General features: G+C 49.7%; 1 protein-coding gene across 2 annotated transcripts; it reads left to right on the top strand.

Moving 5' to 3' along the window:
• Positions 1 to 869: 869 nt before the first annotated feature.
• ENTPD4 (ectonucleoside triphosphate diphosphohydrolase 4) lies at positions 870 to 17,388 on the top strand. Of its 2 annotated transcripts, XM_072917609.1 has the most exons (12): positions 870 to 1,023; positions 1,345 to 1,536; positions 3,356 to 3,561; positions 5,539 to 5,689; positions 5,776 to 5,879; positions 6,778 to 6,837; positions 7,546 to 7,676; positions 8,696 to 8,862; positions 10,008 to 10,305; positions 12,673 to 12,758; positions 14,367 to 14,528; positions 16,366 to 17,388. In XM_072917609.1, the coding sequence occupies exons 1-12, from the start codon at positions 1,016 to 1,018 to the stop codon at positions 16,559 to 16,561; spliced, it is 1,761 nt and encodes a 586-aa protein (XP_072773710.1). In that variant the 5' UTR covers positions 870 to 1,015; the 3' UTR covers positions 16,562 to 17,388. The 2 variants fall into 2 exon arrangements, with proteins under 2 accessions (XP_072773710.1, XP_072773711.1); XM_072917610.1 differs by lacking the exons at positions 870 to 1,023; positions 1,345 to 1,536 and adding an exon at positions 2,163 to 2,257.
• The last annotated feature ends 339 nt before the right edge of the window (positions 17,389 to 17,727 follow it).

Below are 17,727 nucleotides of genomic sequence, written 5' to 3'. Positions count from 1 at the left end.
TTAACTATTTCGAAATAGACACATTTATAAGTATAAATTTTATATATTTATACTTAAATATATAACTAAATATTAACACATATTTAGTTTATTTAACACACATAAATATACTAAATATTAACACATTTTTTAGCTATACATTTTATGTATTTCAAAATATAGTCACGATTTTAGCTATGAATTTTATATATTTCAAAATATTGACACAGTAATAGCTATAAATTTTATATATTTCTCAAATTTGGCTTATTTATAGCCATAAATTCCTATTCCTGGTGGTTTTATAGCGATTTTTTGGGCTCCTCCTGGCCACGCCCCCTCAGCCATGGCCACGCCCCCTCAGCAATGGCCACGCCCCCAAGCCACGCCCCCGGGGAATCCCTTCTGGGCCCGCCGTGACGTCAGCACGCTCTGCGTCACGTCCGGCGGCGTACCCGGAAGTGCCGCGGGGCCGTTGCCATGGGGCCCGGGAGGTGAAACTGGGGGAGAAAAACGCCGGGAATGGGAACGGGAACAGCGGGAATGGGAATGGGAACAGCGGGAATGGGAACAGCGGGAATGGGAATGGGAACAGCGGGAATGGGAACGGGAACGGGAATGGGAATGGGAACAGCGGGATGGGGAACAGCGGGAATGGGATCGGGAACACCGAGGTGATTCAGTGCTTCCATCCCCTCTGGATTCCCGTTTTCCTTTGGATTCCTGCTCTCCTTACCCGGGAATGCCCCAGCGGTGCTGAGGGAAGGGAAGGGAAGGGAAGGGAAGGGAAGGGAAGGGAAGGGAAGGGAAGGGAAGGGAAGGGAAGGGAAGGGAAGGGAAGGGAAGGGTCCCATCCCGGGGTGTTCCTCAGGGAATCAGCTCCCTCAGGGATGTCCCCGTGCCCCACAAGGAATCAGCTCCCTTGGTTTCCCCTCAGGAGCAGAGCAGGGATGGCCCAGGGCAGGCCGGATGTCCCTGGGCCCTCCGAGGTCACCGGCTGAGGCTCCACAGCTCCTGCTGCTGCCCCGACCCCAAAATGGGCAGGTAAGGATCCCAGAGGAGCTCTGGGATAAACTGGAAAGGCTTTGGTGGGCAGGACAGGGAGCCTAATCAGGAATTCCAGCAGGGGAATGGTGTCCTGAGTCCTCTCAATCCAGAGCAGAATCCTGGAATGGGTTGGGCTGGAAGGGGCCTTAAGGGTCAGGAGATATAAAGCAGCTCCAGCCCCAAACCCCACGGGATCCTTCCATCCCCCTCAGCCCAGCCCCTCCCGGGGATGGGGCAGGAGTGGGAATTCCATCCCCAGGAGGAATTTTCCTGCGTTTAGCACCAAACCCATCCCTCAATCCGCTCTTGGGGTTCCAGGATCAGCATCTCCTGCCTGCTCCCGGCCTCGTGGCACTTCAGCCTCTCCCCCGTGGGGTGTCCCCGGGCCCTGAACGCGTCCCTGCGGCGGCTGCTGCTGCTGGCGGCGGTGGTGGCTGCACTGCTGCTGCTGCTGGGCTCCCTGCTGCTGCTGCTGCGGGACAGGCACCGGGACAGGGCCAGATTCCAGAGGTGAGAGACAGGGAATGGGAATGGGGAAATGGGAATGGGAAACAGGGAATGGGGATGGGGAAATGCTGCTGGGCTCCCTGCTGCTGCTGCGGGACAGGCACCGGGATAGAGCGAGATTCCAGAGGTGAGAGACAGGGAATTCCATGGGAAACAGGGAATGGGAATGGGGAAAGGAGGAAAGAATTCCATGGGAAACAGGGAATGGAGCCTGGGGAAAGAATTCCATAGGAAACAGGGAATGGGGAAATGCTGCTGGGCTCCGTGCTGCTGCTCTGGGACAGGCACTGGGATAGAGGGAGATTCCACAGGTGAGAGGGAGGGAATGGGAATGGGAAACAGGGAATGGAGCCTGGGGGAAAGAATTCCATAGGAAACAGGGAATGGAGCCTGGGGGAAAGAATTCCATGGGAAACTGGGAATGGGGAAATGCTGCTCGGCTCCCTGCTGCTGCTGCGGGACAGGCACCACGACGGGGGGAGATTCCAGAGGTGAGACAAAGGGAATTCCGTGGGAAACAGGGAATGGAGCCTGGGGAAAGAATTCCATGGGAAATAGGGAATGGAGCCCGGGGAAAAGAATTCCATGGGAAAGTGGGAATGGAGCCTGGGGAAAGGAGGAAAGAATTCCATGGGAAACAGGGAATGGAGCCTTGGGAAATGCTGCTCGGCTTCCTGCTGCTGCTGCTGCGGGACAGGCAATGGGATAGAGGGAGATTCCAGAGGTGAGAGAGAGGAAATTCCATGGGAAACAAGGAATGGAGCCTGGGGGAAAGAATTCCATGGGAAACTGGGAATGGAACCTGGGGAAAGAATTCCATGGGAAACAAGGAATGGAGCCTGGGGAAATGCTGCTCGGCTCGCTGCTGCTACTGGACAGGCACTGGGATAGAGGGAGATTCCACAGGTGAGAGAGAGGGAATTCCATGGGAAACAGGGAATGGAGCCCAGGGGAAAGAATTCCATGGAAAACAGGGAATGGAGCTTTGGGGGAAAGGGGAAATACTGCTCTGCTCCTGATCCATGGGAAGTAGTGAGACTGGGATGGGAGATTCCACGGGTGAGAGGGGATGGAATTCCATGAAAAATGGAATTCCAATTCCAATTCCACGGAAATGGAACTCTGGGAGGAAAGGGGGAAATGGAACTCTGGGGGAAGGAGGAAAATATTTCCATGGAAAAGAGAGAAATGGAGCTCTGGGGGCGAAAAGGGAAAATATTTCCATAGAAAAGAGAGAAATAGAGTTCTAGGGGAAAATGGGAAAAGAATTCCATGGAAAAGAGGGAATTGGAGCTTGGGGGAAAGGGGAAACACTCTCAGGTTGTTGGTGGTACAGGAAATAGCTTTTCCCGTCAATCTTTCCTAAAAGAAAACATTTCCTGCTGGTTTTAGGGAGCTTTTCAGGTGTTTATATTTTGTATCTCTGTAGGAGCTCTAGGGTCGAAAATTCTCCATCATAAAAAATCTTTGGGAATTGCTTTTACCATTTGCTGTGGGAATTGGATCCTGGAGGTTGGCATTTCCCTTGGAATTTCCTGTGAAATAGGGGCAGGAATGGCTTCCTTCTGCCAGAGGGCAGGGATAGGTGGGGTGTTGGGAAGGAATGGAATTCCCAGAGAAACTGTGGCTGCCCCTGGATCTCTGGGAATGTCCAAGGCCAGCTTGGAGCAACCTGGGACAGCGGGAGGTGTCCCTGAGAGTGGCACTGGGTGGGATTTAAAATCCCACCTGACTCATCCCAAAACTCCCTGAAATTTTGAAGGTGATTTTGACCATAGGGAGCCGAATTCCCTGCAGCAATTCCCATTTTTTTTTCCCTCAGATACCTGGCCAGGGTGACAGACACGGAGGCCACGGACGTCGGGAACCCGAACCTGAGCTACGGGATCGTGGTGGACTGCGGCAGCAGCGGCTCCAGGGTGTTCGTGTACTGCTGGCCCCGGCACAACGGCAACCCCAAGGACCTGCTGGACATCCAGCAGATGAGGGACAGCTCCAGGAAACCCGTGGTGATGAAAATCAAACCAGGTACTGGGAAAAACGTGGAATTTCTCAGCTGGAACAGCTCCAGGTCTCTTTGGGATTGGTTTGCAGGGAGTTTAAGTCTGGAATGGGGCAGGAGGGAGAGATTTGTCCATGGATCAGGCAGGTGCTGTCCCCACCACGACCTGCTGGACATCCAGCAGATGAGGGACAGCTCCAGGAAACCCGTGGTGATGAAAATCAAACCAGGTACTGGGAAAAACGTGGAGTTTCTCAGCTGGAACAGCTCCAGGTTTCTTTGGGATTGGATTACAGGGAAATTTTAAGTCTGGAATGGGGCAAGAGGGAGAGGTTTTTTCATGGGACAGCAACAGGAAAAGGTGGTGATGAAAATCAAACCAGATATTGGGAAAAGCCTGTAATTTCTCCATTATTTCCTCTCCTAACTGTGTTTCCTGCACTGCAAAGTGGCTGGATAAAGGATAAAAGACTTAAAAATTCCCTGCAAATCAATCCCAAAGAAACCTGGAAATATCCTTTATCCAGCCCCTTTGGAATGCAGGGAGCACCTTAGGAGAGAAAAACACCATCAAAAAATCAGAATTCCATCATTTTTACAGCTGATATCCCACTTTCCTTCATTCCTCTGCTCAGGATTTTCCGGGGAATGCTGCAGCTGGCGCTGCCCCACTGAACTCAGGGCCCTCATAAAACAGGAAAACTGGACAGGACAAACACACATCAAACCAATGTGATTAATGCAATGTTCTCCCTTTATTAATGAGAATATGGCAGGTTTTATACATTTCTATATAGTTTACAGTTTACAAAGGCACTTTTATTGACAACCCAACATTGTTTGTCTTTGTCTTAAGGTGGCCTAAACCTCACGTTTTAAACCTGCACTACTTCACACCCAGACAGCCCAGTGCTCCCCATCACACCTTAATACAATTTCTAACTGTGCCACAAACTCTTAATCTCTAACTGTGCCACAAACTCTTAATTATTAACTGTGCCACAAACTCTTAATTTCTAACTGTGCCACAGGCTTGAAGGCCTCACAAGGCCCAAATCTGAGGCCTGGACTGGAGTAGCTCAAATCTCATTGCAGACATAAATCGTGGCCTCTCTCTCAGAAATGCTGCAACACCCCACTCCCACTTGATGGAACACAGGTCTGGTTCAGGGGCTCCGTGTGGTGGAAAAGTCTCTCCTCCAACCCGTGCTTCCAAAGAAAGGCTCAGCAGTCTCTGTTGTTCGGTCTCAAGGCAGTTTATTGCAAGTTATCTAAAAGATTTTCTCCTTGGGCTGCTGTGGTTTGCTCACAGCTCAGGCAGAGGCACACACACACCCTGACACCCTCTCTGTCCCCTAATTTCTTTTTCTCCCCCTGCCCAGGGCTGCTGCTGTTTTTTATATGGTACATTACGTGTTACATGGGTACAATTTTCCCCAATACCTATTACCTATATTAAATGGTGCTTTTCTATCTTTTATATGGTACATTACGTGTTACATGGGTACAGTTTTTCCCCAATGCCCATTACCTATATTAAATGGTGCTTTTCTATCTTTTATATGGTACATTACGTGTTACATGTTACAGTTTTTCCCCAACGCCTATTACCTATATTAAATGGTGCTTTCCTACTCTAAACCAATCTGTGAGTGCCAACATCACCAAGAACATGGAGGGAAGGAAGGAGAAAGAGGGAGGACAGGGCAGGCCCAAATCCCTCCATCTTAAACCTCTGACCCCCATGTACAAAACCAAAACCCCCCTGTACAGCACTCAGAAATTCTTCCCTCTACTTTGTGACTACTTCTACTCTAATATCTAAACTTTTGTGACTTCTTGTTCTTCCTGCAAGGTTGGTAACTCATTCCATGGCTCAAACCCAAAATCACAGCTGTTTCCAGCTGCCTGCCAGGGTCTCAAATGCTTCTGACCTGGGCCTGGAGCATCCAAAAATGTCTGAGGGACATTTTGAGTTCCAGCACCACTTTTCTGCTTCCCAGGGATTTCGGAGTTTGCCAGCTCTCCTGACAAGGTCAGTGATTACATCTCGCCCCTGCTGAGCTTCGCTGCCGAGCACGTGCCCCGCTCCAAGCACAAGGAGACTCCTCTCTACATCCTGTGCACTGCAGGCATGAGGATCCTGCCCGAGAGGTGATGCCCTGCTTGCTGTGGGTTTTTTTGGGAATTCCAGCCGAATCCCAGCTTTTTTTCCAGCCTTTTTTTGTGGAATTTTGCAGCCAGCAGAAGGCCATCCTGGAGGATCTGCTCACGGACATCCCCGTGCACTTCGATTTCCTCTTCTCCGACTCGCACGCTGAGGTGATCTCGGGCAAGCAGGAAGGTAGGGGAGCCCTGGGAAATATTTGGGATTTCCAAGGGAAGATTTGGGGTCTTTTTGTTGCTTTTTCAAATCCTGATTGGCCAAATATTTGCTGATTATCCCTGAGAATTTACTGGAATTGATTCTGGAAAATATTTAGGATTTCCAAGGGAAGATTTGGGGTGGTTTTACTGTTTTTTAAAATCCTGATGGGCCAAATGTTTGCTGATTATCTCTGAAAATTTAATAGAATTAAATCTGGAAAATATTTAGGATTCCATTAATGGAATAGAATCTGGAAAATATTTAGGATTTCCATTACTGAAATTAAATCTGGAAAGTATTTGGGATTTCCAAGGGATTATTTGGAGTGGTTTTATTGTTTTTTCAAATCCTGATGGGCCAAATGTTTGCTGATTATTATCCCTGAAAAATTAGTGGAATTGAATCCATTCCTCTAGAGGGAGGGGGAAGGATAAATCACAACATTCCTGATGGAAGGAACTTTGCAGGATGAGATGATTTCAAAAGCAGAGATATTTTGATGTGATCACCAGAGCCTTAAAATCCCTTTAAAATTTCATTTCCTTCAGTTCTTTCCTGAATTTTACACATCAAAGTCTCTTTAATTCTTTCAGTCTGGGATTTTGTTGTGGTATTGACCTGGGAGAGGAGAAAACCATCAGGAATTCCTGATGGAATGAATGAGTTTCCAGGAATGATTCTCAGGAATTAATGATTTCCCAGGAATGTTTAACTTCTACGATTTTATAGAAGAAAAATAAGCAATAACAGAGCTGATCTCGAACCGAAAAAAATGAAATTAAAATGTTTCAATCTGCTCTCAAGTTCATAATCCAGCTATTCCTCATATTCCTGAAATTCCAAATCTGTTTTTTTTTTTTTTTTCCACCTGCAGGAGTCTATGCATGGATTGGGATCAACTTTGTCCTTGGGAGATTCGAGCACACGGACGATGGTGAGGAGCTGAAGGGGAGCTGGGGGCTCCAGGGGGTGATTTTCCAGCCAGATGTTGGCATGCAATTCCAGCCAGATGTTGGCATGCAATTCCAGCCATGGGAGTTGCATTTCCAGATGCTGGGATGCAATTCCAAATGTTTGGATGCATTTCCAGCCATGGGAGTTGCATGTCCATTGGGTTGGCTCCACTCCCACCTGAAGCTTTACCAGCCACAAACAGCAGCTCCTCCTGGCTGGATCTCTGGGATTTTTCCCTGTATCCCAGAGATTTTTCCCCATTTCCCATTGACTTTACCCCATTTCCCATGGATTTTACCCCATTTCCCATGGATTTTACCCCATTTCCCATGGATTTTTCCCTGTTTTCCACATTTTTCCCAGAGGACGAGGCAGTGGTGGAGGTGCAGGTCCCAGGCAGCGAGTGCAGGGATTTTAACCTGATTTTTCCCCATTTCCCATGGATTTTTCCCTGTTTCCCGTGGATTTTACCTCATTTCCCATGGATTTTTCCCTGTTTTCCACATTTTTCCCAGAGGACGAGGCAGTGGTGGAGGTGTAGGTCCCGGGCAGCGAGCGCAGGGACTATAACCTGATTTTTCCCTGTTTCCCATGGATTTTTCCCTGTTTCCCATGGATTTTACCCCATTTCCCATGGATTTTACCCCATTTCCCATGGATTGTTCCCTGTTTTCCCCATTTTTCCCAGAGGACGAGGCAGTGGTGGAGGTGCAGGTCCCGGGCAGCGAGCGCCACGATCCCGTTTTCCGCAAGAGAACCGTGGGGATCCTGGACATGGGCGGCGTCTCCACGCAGATCGCCTACGAGGTGCCCCAAAATGTGAGCCTTCCTCCCCTCACCAGCTCATTTTCCAGGAATTCCCCCTTCCCTCTGGCATCATTTTAACACTTTTCCTTTTTTTCCCCAATTTTTGTAATCCTCCATCCCATCCCATTAAGAATTCCTTTGGTTTTTTTTCATTCCCATCACTCAAATCCCGCATTAATCCTTCATTTTTAGTCTTGTGGACAATTTTAAATCCCTTACATTGCAAAATTTGCACCTTGGGGCTTAAAACCCAAAAAAATCCTGGTGGTTCCTATAAAAAAAACCTTCCATAAAAATGGATTTTTCCTTTAATTTTTGGCAGAAGTGGAATGATTTGGCAGGAGAGGAGAGCACTAAAGAGATGGGTGCGGGGTGAAATTAAGGGCCGCCAAGACATCCTAAGAAATTCGTTTTGGGATCAGGATGATCCAAATGGTTCCTGATTTTGGGTTGATAATCTTCAATATCTTTTCCAAGTAGAACACTTCCACGATCCCATGGGAATATCCTTTATCAGAATGCAGACAGGAGAGGAGAGCACTGAAGAGATAGGTGAAATTAAACGTGTCCCAAGACATCCCAAAAAATTCATTTTGGGATCAGGATCATCACAATGATTCCTGATTTTGCTGTTGGATTGCTGATCTTCAAGATCTTTTCCAGCCAGAAACCTCCACGATCCCATGGGAATATCCTTTCTCAGAGTGCAGGAACACTCTGCACTCTGACAGCAGAGGAAAGCACTAAAGTGAGATGGCTGAGGGGTGAATTTAAAGGCCTCCAAGACATCCCAAAAAATTCGTTTTTGGGATCAGGATGACCCCAGTGGCTCCTGATTTTGCTGTTGGGTTGATGATCTTCAAGATCTTTTCCAGCCAGAGTTCCAGCCAGGAACACTCTGCACTCTGACAGCAGAGGAAAGCACTAAAGTGAGATGGGCGAGGGGTGAATTTAAAGGCCTCCAAGACATCCCAAAAAATTCATTTTTGGGATCAGGATGACCCCAGTGGTTCCTGGTTTTGCTGCTGCAGGAGGAAGTGGCCAAGAGCTTGCTGGCAGAGGTGAATTTGGGCTGTGACACCCACCAGACGGAGCACGTGTACCGCGTCTACGTGGCCACCTTCCTGGGCTTCGGCGGCAACGCGGCGCGCAGGAGATACGAGGAGAGCCTCTTCTCCAGCAGCCTCCTCAGGAGCAGGTGCCTGGAATTCCCTGGGAATACCTGGGATGTGGGGCTGCTCCTTCCCTGGGAGTGTCCAGGGTCAGCTTGGGGTGGTGGGAGGTGGCCCTGGAAAGGTGGGAATGATCCTGGAAGTTGTGTGGAGAGATCACGGCACGTCTGGTGTGGGAAGGGGAAATCTGGGAAGTGGAGTAATGGGTTCAGCTGAAAAGGTGGAAATTTTAAGCTTAGCCTTGCTGAGCTCTGTCCCTGTTCCCAGGCTGCTGGGCAGGCAGGCTGGGCTGAGCTGGGCCAGGCTGAGCTGGGCCTGGCTGATCTCTTTCCCTGTCCCAAGCTGGGTGGGCAGGCCTGGCTGAGCTGGTCCTTGCTGAGCTGGGCCCAGCTGATCTCTCCCTGTCCCAGGCCGGGCTGAGCCAGGCCTTGTTGAGCCGGGCCTTGCTGATCTCTGTCCCTGTCCTAGACTGGGCTGAGCCAGGCCTGGCTGAGCCTGGCATTACTGAGCTGGGCCTGGCTGAGCCGGGCCTGGCTGAGCCCGGCCTTGCTGAACCGGACTTTGCCGAGCCCAGCTTGCTGAGCCAGGCCAGCTGATCTCTCCCTGTCCCAGGCTGGGCCTGGCTGAGCCGGGCCTGGCCGAGCCCAGCTTTGCTGAGCCAGCTGATCTCTCCCTGTCCCAGGCTGGGCCTGGCTGAGCCGGGCCTGGCTGAGCCCGGCTTTGCTGAGCCAGCTGATGTCTCCCTGTCCCCAGGCTGGGCCTGGCTGAGCCGGGCCTGGCTGAGCCTGGCTTTGCCGAGCTGGGCCTTGCCGAGCCCGGCTTTGCCAAGCCAGCTGATCTGTCCCCATCCCCAGGCTGGGCCTGGCTGAGCCGGGCCTGGCTTTGCCGAGCCAGCTGATCTCTCACCATCCCCAGGCTGGGCCTGGCTGAGCCAAGCCTGGCTGAACCCGGTCTTGCTGAACCAGACTTTGCCGAGCCCAGCTTGCTGAGCCAGGCCAGCTGATGTCTCCCTGTCCCAGGCTGGGTGGGTGGGCTGATCCCAGCCTGGCTTTGCTGAGCTGGGTCTTGCCAAGCCCGGCTTTGCCGAGCCAGCTGATTTCTCCCCATCCCCAGGCTGGGCCTGGCTGAGCCCGGCTTTGCCGAGCCAGGCCCAGCTGATCTCGCGGTGCAGCCCGCAGGCGGCCGTGCCGGACCCGTGCCTGCCGCGGGACGCGCGGGACGAGCTGCGGCACCGGGGGCTGCGGCTGCAGCTGCGCGGCACCGGCGACTTCCAGCTGTGCCGGGAGCGGCTGCGGCCGCTGCTGAACCGCACCAACGGCACCCGCGGCTCCCTCAACGGCGTCTCCCAGCCGCCCGTGCACCTCCAGAGCAGCGAGTTCTACGGCTTCTCCGAGTTCTACTACTGCACCGAGGACGTGCTGCGCATGGGCGGCGACTACAGCGCCGCGCGCTTCGCCAGGGCTGCGCAGGTGAGAAACTCCCTGCAGAGCAGCGTCCCTCCACAAGGGTTTTATTCCCAAAAACTCTTCCTTAAGGGATCCTAAATTCATAAATTCACCAAAGCTGCGCAGGTGAGAAACTCCCTCCCTTGCAGTATCACTCTACAAGGGTTTCATTCCCAAAAACTCTTCCTTAATGGATCCCAAATTCATAAATTCACCAAAGCTGCGCAGGTGAGAAACTCCCTGCAGAGCAGCGTCCCTCCACAAGGGCTTCGTTCCCAAAAACTCTTCCTTAAGGGATCCCAAATTCATTAATTCACCAGAGCTGTGCAGGTGAGAAACTCCTGCCTTTGCGGCATTGCTTCATGAGGGTTTCATTCCCAAAACCTCTTCCTTAATGGATCCCAAATTCATTAATTCACTAAAGCTGCGCAGGTGAGAAACTCCCTCCCTTGCAGTATCACTCCACAAGGGTTTTATTCACGAAAACTCTTCCTTAAGGGATCCCAAATTCATAATTCACCAGAGCTGCACAGGTGAGAAACTCCTGATTTGCGGCGGTGCTTCATGAGGGTTTCATTCCCAAAAACTCTTCCTTAAGAGACCCTAAAATTCATAAATTCACCAAAGCTGTGCACGTGAGAAACTCCTGCCTTTGAGGTGTTGCTTTGTGAGGGTTTCGTTCCCAAAAACTCTTCTTTAAGGGATCCCAAATTCATAAATTCACTAAAGCTGCGCACGTGAGAAACTCCCTCCTTTGCAGCATCACTCCACAAGGGTTTTATTCCCGAAAACCCTTCCTTAAGGGATCCCAAATTCATAAATTCACTAAAGCTGCGCAGGTGAGAAACTCCCTCCAGAGCAGCGTCCCTCCACAAGGGTTTCATTCCCAAAAACTCTTCCTTAAGGGATCCCAAATTCATAAATTCACCAGAGCTGCACAGGTGAGAAACTCCTGCCTTTGCGGCGTTGCTTCATGAGGGTTTCGTTCCCAAAAACTCTTCCTTAAGGGATCCCAAATTCATAAATTCACCAAAGCTGCGCAGGTGAGAAATCCCTCCCTTGCAGCATCCCTCCACAAGGGTTTTATTCCCAAAACCTCTTCCTTAAGGGATCCCAAATTCATAAATTCACTGAAACTGCGCAGGTGAGAAACTCCCTGCAGAGCAGCGTCGCTCCATGAGGGTTTCCTTCCCAAAAACATTGCTTTAAGGGATCCCAAATTCATTAATTTGCCAGAGCTGCGCAGGTGAGAAACTCCCTCCAGAGCAGCGTCCCTCCACAAGGGTTTCATTCCCAAAAACTCTTCCTTAAGGGATCCCAAATTCATTAATTCACTAAAGCTGCGCAGGTGAGAAACTCCCGCCTTTGAGGCGTTGCTTCATGAGGGTTTCGTTCCCAAAACCTCTTCCTTAAGGGATCCTAAATTCATAAATTCACCAGAGCTGCGCAGGTGAGAAACTCCCTCCAGAGCAGCGTCGCTCCGTGAGGGTTTCGTTCCCGAAAACTCTTCCTTAAGGGATCCTAAATTCATAAATTCACTAAAGCTGCGCAGGTGAGAAACTCTCTCCCTTGCAGCATCACTCCACAAGGGTTTTATTCCCGAAAACTCTTCCTTAAGGGATCCTAAATTCATAAATTCACCAGAGCTGCGCAGGTGAGAAACTCCCTCCCTTGCAGTATCACTCTACAAGGGTTTCATTCCCAAAAACTCTCCCTTAAGAGATCCAAAATTCATAAATTCACCAGAGCTGCACAGGTGAGAAACTCCCTCCCTTGCAGCATCACTCCACGAGGGTTTTATTCCCAAAAACTCTTCCTTAAGAGACCCTAAATTCATAAATTCACTAAAGCTGTGCAGGTGAAAAAAGGGATCAATTCCCTCATTTGCAGCATCCCTCCATGAGGGTTTCATTCCCAAAAACTCTTCCTTAAGGGATCCCAAATTCATAAATTCACTGAAACTGCACAGGTGAAAAAAGGGATCAATTCACATTAATTCCACCCCAAATTCCAAATGTGGGTCAAAATATTCCCACGAAACTTGGGATTTTCCTTACTGGATATTCCCAGAGTTTAATGTTAATTCCACCCCTAATTCCAAGAGTTGAACATCAATTCCACCCCAAATTCCAAATGTGGCTCAAAATATTCCCACAAAACTTGGGATTCTGGATATTCCCAAAGCATTTCGCATTAATTCCACCCCAAATTCCAAATGTGACTCAAAATATTCCCACAAAATTTGGGATTTTCCTTACTGCCAGTGCAAGCTGCTGTTACTTTTTGGTTTTTGATGTTTCAGATCATTTTTTTCCCAGCAGAATTTTCCTTCTCCGGGCAGGAGGGGTGCTGGGCTCATTCCCTGTTCCCGTTTTCCCGTGTTCCCTGCAGGATTACTGTGCCACCAGGTGGTCGGTGCTGCGGGAACGCTTCGAGCGCGGCCTCTACGCCCCCCACGCGGATCTGCACCGGCTCAAGTGAGCGGGGTTTGGGATTTAGGATTTGGGATTTGGGTTTGAAAAGACAGGAGTCTGTGAAGGAAGGCAAGAGCCTCCTGTGAAATGGAAAAGGTAAACCCCCTCCCTCCAAATTACCACAATTTCAAAATTAAAAGGCTCTCAGGGAAAGATATGGGAATGGGAATAACAGTTCTTGACTAGGAGAAAAACTAAATAAAAATAAAATTTTTTAAAAAGTAATTAGTACAAACAAAACTAGTGGTGGAGTCAGAAACTGACACCCTGAGGAGTTTTCTCTGAAGGTCTGGGGATGGAGTAGCTGGGCCTGGTCTTCCTCTGGGGATCCAGCGGGGAAGAAGCTGCTCCTCTGGGAATCCAGCAAAGAGGCTGTTTGATGTTCCAAAAATGCTGATTTTATGCAGGTAGGGCTGCTTGGCTCCTCCCTCTGGGCGGAGCATCTCACCATGGGCTGATGGAACTTTCCCAGCCATGCAGTGAGTCATTCCATGGCCCATTAACAGAAGATCTCTCCCCGAGGGAGACATTGTTCTTGGGAGAGATAAGAACCCTGCCCCACCTCCAGCAGATGGCAAATGGAATCCGTGCTGATCTTACAAGCCAGGACAGGGTTTGACCAGGGAGTTCCTCCTGCCAGGGCCTGTCCCTTTGCTGGATCACTGGAAGTGGGAAAAGAACTTGGAAAAGCTGAGAATTGTGGGAAAAAAATCCCTTGGAAAAGCTGAGAATTCCATGTTTAATTCTGCCCCGCTGTCGCTGGAATGCTGAGCTGAGCTTAACTCATTCTCCCTGGCTGATCCCAATGTTCCCGACTGATCCCACTGTCCCTGATCCCATTTTTCCTGGCTGATCCCATTTCTCTTGGCTGATCCCACTGTCCTTGACTGACCCCACTGTCCCTGATCCCATTTTTCCTGGCTGATCCCATTTCTCTTGACTGACCCCACTGTCCCTGATTCCTTTTTCCCTGCCTGACCCCACTGTCCCTGATCCCATTTTTCCTGGCTGATCCCGCATTTCTTGGCTGTCCTGCCTGATCCTGTTGTCTCTGATCCCATTTTTCCTGGCTGATCCCTCATTTCCTGCCTGATCCCACTGTCCCTGATCCCATTTTTCCTGGCTGATCCCACTGTCCCTGATCCCATGTTTCCTGGCTGATCCCGCTTTTCCTGCCTGACCCCACTGTCCCTGATCCCATTTTTCCTGGCTGATCCCACTGTCCCTGATCCCATGTTTCCTGGCTGATCCCTCATTTCCTGCCTGATCCCACTGTCCCTGATCCCTTTTTTCCTGGCTGATCCCATTTCTTCTGGCTGACTCCGTTTTTCCTGCCTGACCCCACTGTCCCTGATCCCATTTTTCCTGCCTGATCCCACTTTTCCTGCCTGATCCCACTCTTCCTAATCCCATGTTTCCTGGCTGATCCCTCATTTCCTGGCTGACCCCACTCTCCCTGATCCCTTTTTTCCTGGCTGATCCCATTTCTCCTGGCTGACTCCGTTTTTCCTGCCTGATTCCACTGTCCCTGATCCCATTTTTCCTGGCTGATCCCACTCTTCCTAATCCCATTTTTCCTGCCTGACCCCCCATTTCCCGCGCTCTCCCCAGGTTCCAGTGCTTTAAGTCCGCCTGGATGTTCGAGGTTTTCCACCGGGGCTTTTCCTTCCCGGAGAGCTACGGGAGCCTGAAGACGGCGCTGCAGGTCTACGACAAGGAGGTGCAGTGGACGCTGGGGGCCATCCTCTACCGCACCCGCTTCCTGCCCCTCAGGTACCGGGAAGGGAATCTGCGGTGGGAAGAGGTGGTGATCCCCCAAATTGGGGTTTTTAGAGCCCAAAATGGGCTCTGATTCCTGCCACGAGCCCAGTTGGAAGCGGAATTCTGCCTCCAAAGTGTGGCTGCTGTCCCTCTGCTCTTCTCCAGGGGCATTCTCTCAAAAATCTGGGAAAAGCCTTTGGGAGGGGAATTTGGGGGTTAGGAACTTGTGGCTTTTAGAGCCTCAGCTTGTGGCTTTTAGATCCTGTTCCCCAAAATGGGCTCAGATTTCTGCCACAAGCCCAGTTGGAAGTGGAATTTTGCCTCTAAGATGTGCCCGTTGTCCCTCTGCTCTTTTCCAAAGACATCCTCTCGAAAATCTGGGAAAAGCCTTTAGGAGGGGATTTTGAGGATGGAATTTGTGTCTTTTTAGAGCCTCGACTTGTGCTTTTTTTCTTATTCCACCCAATGATCTCCGATTCCCACCAAGCTGGCAGTGGAATTTTGCTTCTAAGACGTGCTTGTTGTCCCTCTGCTCTTTTCCAGGGACATCCTCTTAAAAATCTGGGAAAAGCTTTTGGGAAGGGAATTCTGCGGTGGGAAGAGGTGGTGATCCCTAAAATTGGGGTTTTTAGAACCCAAAATGGGCTCAGATTCCTGCCCAGAGCCCAGCTGGAAGCGGAATTCTGCCTCCAAAGCGTGGCTGCTCTTCTCCAGGGGCATCCTCTCAAAAATCTGGGAAAAGCCTTTGGGAAGGGAATTCTGGGGTGGGAAGAGGTGGTGATCCCCCAAATTGGGGTTTTTAGAGCCCAAAATGGGCTCGGATTTCTGCCACGAGCACAGTTGGAAGTGGAATTTTGCCTCTAAGATGTGCACATTGTCCCTCTGCTCTTTTCCAAAGACATCCTCTCAAAAATCTGGGAAAAGCCTTTGGGAGAGGATTTTGAGGATGGGAATTTGTGTCTTTTTAGAGCCTCGACTTGTGCTTTTTTTCTTATTCCACCCAATGATCTCTGATTCCCACCAAGCTGGCAGTGGAATTTGCCTCTAAGACGTGCTTGTTGTCCCTCTGCTCTTCTCCAGGGGCATCTTCTCAAAAATCTGGGAAAAGCCTTTGGGAAGGGAATCTGGGGTGGGAAGAGGTGGTGAACCCCCAAATTGGGGTTTTTAGAGCCCAAAATGGGCTCAGATTCCTGCCACGAGCCCAGCTGGAAGTGGAATTTTGCCTCTAAGATGTGCCCATTGTCTCTCTGTTCTTTTCCAAAGACATCCTCTCAAAAATCTGGGAAAAGCCTTTGGGAGGGGAATTTGGGGGTTAGGAACTTGTGGCTTTTAGAGCCTCAGCTTGTGGCTTTTAGATCCTGTTCCCCAAAATGGGCTCGGATTTCTGCCACGAGCCCAGCTGGAAGTGGAATTTTGCCTCTAAGATGTGCCCGTTGTCCCTCTGCTCTTTTCCAAAGACATCCTCTTGAAAATCTGGGAAAAGCCTTTGGGAAGGGAATTCTGGAGTGGGAAGAGGTGGTGATCCCTCAGATTGCGGTTTTTAGAGCCCAAAATGGCCTCTGATTCCAACCCTGTTTGATTCACACCGAGCTGGAAGGAGAACTTTGCTTCTAAGATGTGGCTGTTTTCCCTATGGCCTTTTCCAGGGGCATCCTCTCAAAAATCTGGGAAAAACCTCTGGGAGAGGATTTTAGGGACGGGAATTTGTGGCTTTTTAGAGCCTCAACTTGTGCTTTTTAGAGCTTATTCCACCTAACGAGCTCTGATTCCCAGCCTGTTTAATTCCCACCAAGCTGGCAGTGGAATTTTGCCTCTAAGACGTGCCCATTGTCCCTCTGCTTTTTTCCAGGGACATCCAGCAGGAAAATTTCCGTGGGATTCACTCTCACTGGAGGAGCTTCTCCTTCGTGTACAACCACTACCTGTTCCTGGCCTGCTTTTTGGTGGTGCTGCTCTCCATCCTGCTCTACCTGCTCCGCCTGCGCCGCATCCACCCGTCCTCCCCTCCCCTCTGGATCCAGGAGGGGCAGAAAATCCCGGGATAGGATTCCAGGATGGAGGATTCACACATACAGACACACACACAAAAAAAAAAAAAAAAAAGCCATTTTTGCCTCAGGGTTCCTCCTTTTTTTTTTTTTTTTTTTTTTTGCCCCCTTTTGGAGAAGCGGAGTTGGGAATTCCAGGATTTCAGGGGGAATGGGGTGGTGAGGGAAAAATGCCGAAAAAAAAGACAAAAAAAAAAAAGACTTTGCTGGGAATGTGGGAATGTTGCACTTTGGGATGTGCAGGAGAGGATGAGTTGAGTTGCCACCTTTGGGAGAGGCTGAAATCCTGGAATGAGCTTGGATTTTCCTTGCTGGATTCCAGCATTGCCATCCCTGCTCTCACTTTGGAGTCTCAAAGAACGGGAAGTTCCAAAAGCAGGAAAACAAAACAAAAAATAAAACAAAACAATTAAAAAAAACAACAACAAAACAAAACAAACCCTTTTAGGACATTTTATGTGATTTTTCCCTTTCTGGAATCACTCCTGGGATGGAGAAGGAAAATCCCTCGCATCCAATGCTGTGCTTCCATAAAAAACTGCTTCCATCACTTCTGCTCCCTCCTTTTTCCTTGGAAAAGGGAAAATTGTTTCCTCCTTTTTCACCCTCCTGGTGGCACCAGTCGCTGCTTTCAATCCCTGATTTCTGTTCCATAACCATGGAGAGACCTCCCAGAAACTCCAGGAATGTGAAGAGAACTGGAAAAGCAGAGGAGAACGTGCACAGGGTCTTTCCAAGTCCTCTGGTAATTTATATTTTATTTAAAACTGTTGATTTTACTTGAAAGTCAGTTTGTCCATGATTAAAAGGTGGATTTCTATGAACCTTTGGGGTGTGGGTGTTTGATTTGTTCATTCTCCAGCTGGAAATGTCCTGGGGATCTCAGAGATCCCAAATGCCAGAGGTCCCAGATCCCTATCACATATCCCAGGGATCCCATATTCTAGGGATCTCAAATCCCAGAGATCCCAGATCCCAAGAATCCCACATCCCAGAGATCCCAAATGCCAGGAATCTCACATCCCAGAGGTCACAAATCCCAGGGATCCTAAATCCCATGGATCCCACATCCCAGGAATCACAGATCCCACATCCCAGAGATTCCCAGATCCCAAGAATCACAAATCCCAGGGATCCTCCATCCTAGGAATCACAGATCCCAC

Source organism: Taeniopygia guttata, chromosome 22 (genome assembly GCF_048771995.1).
Source record: "Taeniopygia guttata chromosome 22, bTaeGut7.mat, whole genome shotgun sequence".
Lineage (NCBI taxonomy): Eukaryota > Metazoa > Chordata > Aves > Passeriformes > Estrildidae > Taeniopygia > Taeniopygia guttata.
The sequence above is the reverse complement of the archived record's forward strand: the minus strand, read 5'-3'. Positions and strand labels throughout refer to the sequence as shown.